This window comes from Bison bison, unplaced genomic scaffold, assembly GCF_000754665.1.
Source record: "Bison bison bison isolate TAMUID 2011002044 unplaced genomic scaffold, Bison_UMD1.0 scf7180017864037, whole genome shotgun sequence".
Taxonomy (NCBI): Eukaryota; Metazoa; Chordata; class Mammalia; order Artiodactyla; family Bovidae; genus Bison; species Bison bison.
The window spans coordinates 6,297,574-6,301,308 of record NW_011494609.1 but is presented as its reverse complement, the minus strand read 5'-3'; the positions used below and the strand labels follow the sequence as shown (position 1 = coordinate 6,301,308).

General features: G+C 47.7%; 1 protein-coding gene across 1 annotated transcript in view; it reads left to right on the top strand.

Annotated features, from left to right (window-relative positions):
* Positions 1 to 2,221, top strand: part of ADARB1 (adenosine deaminase, RNA-specific, B1) — a 73,382-nt gene extending 71,161 nt beyond the window's left edge. The window contains exons 17-18 of the mRNA XM_010834991.1: positions 1,893 to 1,934; positions 2,169 to 2,221. Of these exons, the coding sequence (XP_010833293.1) occupies positions 1,893 to 1,934; positions 2,169 to 2,221 (95 nt within the window). The remainder of the gene's footprint in view (positions 1 to 1,892; positions 1,935 to 2,168) is intronic.
* Positions 2,222 to 3,735: the final 1,514 nt, after the last annotated feature.

Genomic DNA, 3,735 nt, shown 5'->3' with positions numbered 1-3,735 from the left:
AGGGCTCAGCCCTTGGTGTCCCCACGTCTCCACTAATGTCCAGGCCACACGTAACCCCCGCATGAGCTTCCTCCTGCACTGAGACCAGCCAGAACCGAGCATGAGATGCTGTCACTCAGACAGAGGGCATGAGATGTTCTCAATAAAACCATGTTTCACCACCACAGCCTTGCCCAGACTCTCTCTCCTCCTGGGTGTCCCCCTTCTTGCTCTGGAAGAGGTGTCAGGAGCAACACCTGCTGGGCCGCTGTGGCTGGGCCCCGCTCCCCGCCTGTGTCTGCTCTGAGCGCCTGCCCCGGGGTCAGCCCCCCTGAGTCCAGTCCCCAAGTTCAGGGCAGAGGAGTGGACACTGCACAGCTGCCCTGCTCCTACCCCATCTGTTGGGGAGGAGGGGGACATGAGCCCACGTGGTAGGAGGCATGTGGAGGGACATGGATGGGGCAGCAAAGAGGGGCCACACTGCAGGGTGGTGCTGACAAGACCATCTGGGTGTTGGGGCCATGAGGTAGCCCCCTGGTCGCAATAATGTTCAGGGCTGGTGTTTTGGAAGGATGTTCCCAATAGAGTGGAAAACTGGCTGTAAAGCTAGTGTTGAAGTTCACAGTTGTGGAGATGCTTCATGGAAGGAGGGTACGCACAGAACAATCTGAAAGGACTGAGTCTGGTCACCGTGCGTGGATGACGGGATAGGAAGTTGTTTTCATTTGATTTTCCTTTTTAAAAAATCTGCCTTTGTCCAGCATTCCTACAATGACATGAAAAGCAAATAGGAAAAGTTTTTGGAAAGTGAACAGTCCCATGCAAATAAAAAGCAGCACTGTTAGAGACAAGTGGTTTGCTTTCTTTTGCGTCAGTTTTCATTGTTTCCATTTCTTTCCCCACAATAAAAGCAACGTTCAAATGAAGGTATGTGTCATCAGAAAGACCAATGACACTTCAGAGAAAAGGCTGGGAGCAGCCTCTTCTTCACAGGTTCAGTCCAGAGTCGTGGGGACTTCCTGTGGCTGCTTTAGAGAGGTGGCAAGACCCCGGGTTCTGTGATGGGGCTGACCACACGGAGCACACGTTCTCCAGCAGGAAAGGCTGAAAATCTGCTCCCAGGTTGGAAGCGGGTCTGGGGGCTACCTGAAGACTCGCTCGACTGCTGGACATCTGGGAAACCAGCTGCTTAGTAAGTTGCTGCTGCTGCTGCTAGGTCGCTTCAGTCATGTCCGACTCTGTGTGACCCCACAGACGGCCTCCTACCAGGCTCCTCTGTCCCTGGGATTCTCCAGGCAAGAATACTGGAGTGGGTTGCCATTTCCTTCTCCAATGCGTGAAAGTGAAAAGTCAAAGTGAAGTCGCTCAGTCGTGCCTGACTCTTCATGACACCATGGACTGCAGCCTACCAGGCTCCTCTGTCACTGAGTCATTGTTAATATTAAAATCCAGTTAATCACGTCATTAATAATTTCCTTACCAAAGACAGAAGGACCAGCCTGAGTGGTCCTGGGGCACTGGCCCAGCAGTGAAGCTACAGCATTCTGGGGAGAGGTGGAACCCAGCTGCTGTTTAAAGCCACACAATACGAGCTCACAGCTGTGTTGAGAACAAGATGCTGGATCCTCAGAGTTGTTGGCTCATCGTTGTGCCTGAGCCTCAGCCTGCTGGGCGCCCTCTGGGCCCTGGGGGAGGCTTGTACCTAAGACACCCCTTCTTGGGCCTGGTTGGCCACCCTGCATTTCCCAGGCCTGAGAACGGGGTGCAGACGTGCAGATCACACTGAAGCATACCTGTTAGATTGCAAGGGCCCCGGAATTGAGGATGGGTCGGTGCAGCCTCTGAAAGCTGTTATGAGAGGCATTGCTTGTCCCAGTCAGATGCGAGAGTGACAGTGACCCCTCTCTGGTCAGAACCACGGTCCCCGCACTACTGGCTCCGGATACGAGGGCACAGTGAGAACCCATCAGGTGTCTGTGGGGGCAGCAGGCCCCAGGACTTGCCAGATCATCATACTTTTTTATTGTTTATAAAGCATGGGCTGCTGTCTTCACAGCTGTAAAATTGATGATTGGCTCTGGGCCGTGCAAGGGCCCTGAGCTGGGAGCGTCCACCTGTAGCCCTAAGCGCAAGGCTGCTGAGCTGGGGCACCCCCGCCCCGGTGCACCCCACCTCTCCCCACCCCTCAGTTCCCTGGGCTGTGGCCACTGAGGGCAGCTGTCAAGCAGCCACAGCACCCTGAGGAATGACCTGAATAGAGGACGTGTGATGAGTACAAGTATTTGATAATTAGAATGGAGACAGTGATTTAGACTCCATCACAGTTTATGTGCTAATATTTTCAAACAGAGAGCCCAAGAATTTCAAATGAGCTCAATTAACATTCTAAAATAGAAAATGTGAGAGCAAAGAAGAATTTGAAATAGTGAAAAATAATGGACTATCTCAATAAAAGAATGCATTTGCAATCAGAAAACTGATGGAAAAAGGAAGAGAGGAATGCTAAAATATTTGGACACTAGCAGCAGGGTACTGACATCTGGCTAATGGGGAGTCTGTGTCATTTGTCAGCATCACAAAGGCGCTGCTAGGATGCGCAGTGAAGTCTTTGCAGATGAACAAGTCTGGAACTTGCTTAGAAGAAAAAGCATAAGTGATGGGAAGGTCTAGATAAAACGTTATTGGCCAAACGTAGGAAATTGCTAGAGCTGACAGAAATTCACTACACTGTTCTTTCTGCTTTTATGTGTTTAAATTTTTTCCTCGGGTAGGAAACAGTGGGGCCAAAGTGAAAGTCAGCTATGTTTAGATAAAGTCCGGCCTCATGAACACGAGCTTCTCGTGAATACCGAATTCCTCCCCGCCTTAAATGATTTCAAGAGTCAGACTACTCACTTCCCTACTCTTTTCTTATATGGATAAACTGAATATTCTTAAATAACACTGCAGACATACATTGGAAAGTGCTAGCTATCAGACTGATTAGTTTTAGCAATGCATAACTTTCTTTTTCATTAAAAATGAAGGAGGCTTTGATCATGAATTAGTGAGGCAGGGCTTTTTTAAATGCTTTTTAGACTTAATTCTTACTTAGCCTTTAGCTCCTGGGAATAATGTTCAATACCAACATATACACATTTTTTGTCATCATTCTCCTCACTCAGTGTATAACCTGAACATTTGCCTACATACTTTCATTAAATTTTATGAGCTGAGTAAGGAAATCAGTATATAGACTGATTTTCTTTTAATGGCACATTATAAAGTGGGTCAATTAAGTACATCATAGGTGTTCTAAATCTTGGCTTCACTGCCTTCAGACGTTTAAAGGTGTATCCTATAATTTTATTTCTCAGGATTTTCTTTTTGAAAATCGCTGGAAAATCATGTTAATGTTTTTATTTCAATCAGAAAACTGGCTCAGACCTGGTTGGACAGAAGGTAAGTCTAACTCAGTTCCCAGGCTTGACAAGGAGGGTCAGGCTGCGTGGCAGACATGGGCCATTAGGATCAGTAGAATGAAAATAATCTGCACCTCCAAGTTTTGGTGAAAATAGATTTAAAATAATGGAATGGCCAGAGCATTTTAATAAAATGTCAAATGGGCTAAAAAGCAATGAAGTGAACATTTGCACATTCCCAACCCTCTCAGAATGTATCAGGTCGAACAAAGGACCACCTGGTGATGGAGAATCACTATAAGCAGAGGTGAGGCTTTGCCAGTAAATGTCCCAGCAGTTGAGAATGACAGGGTAA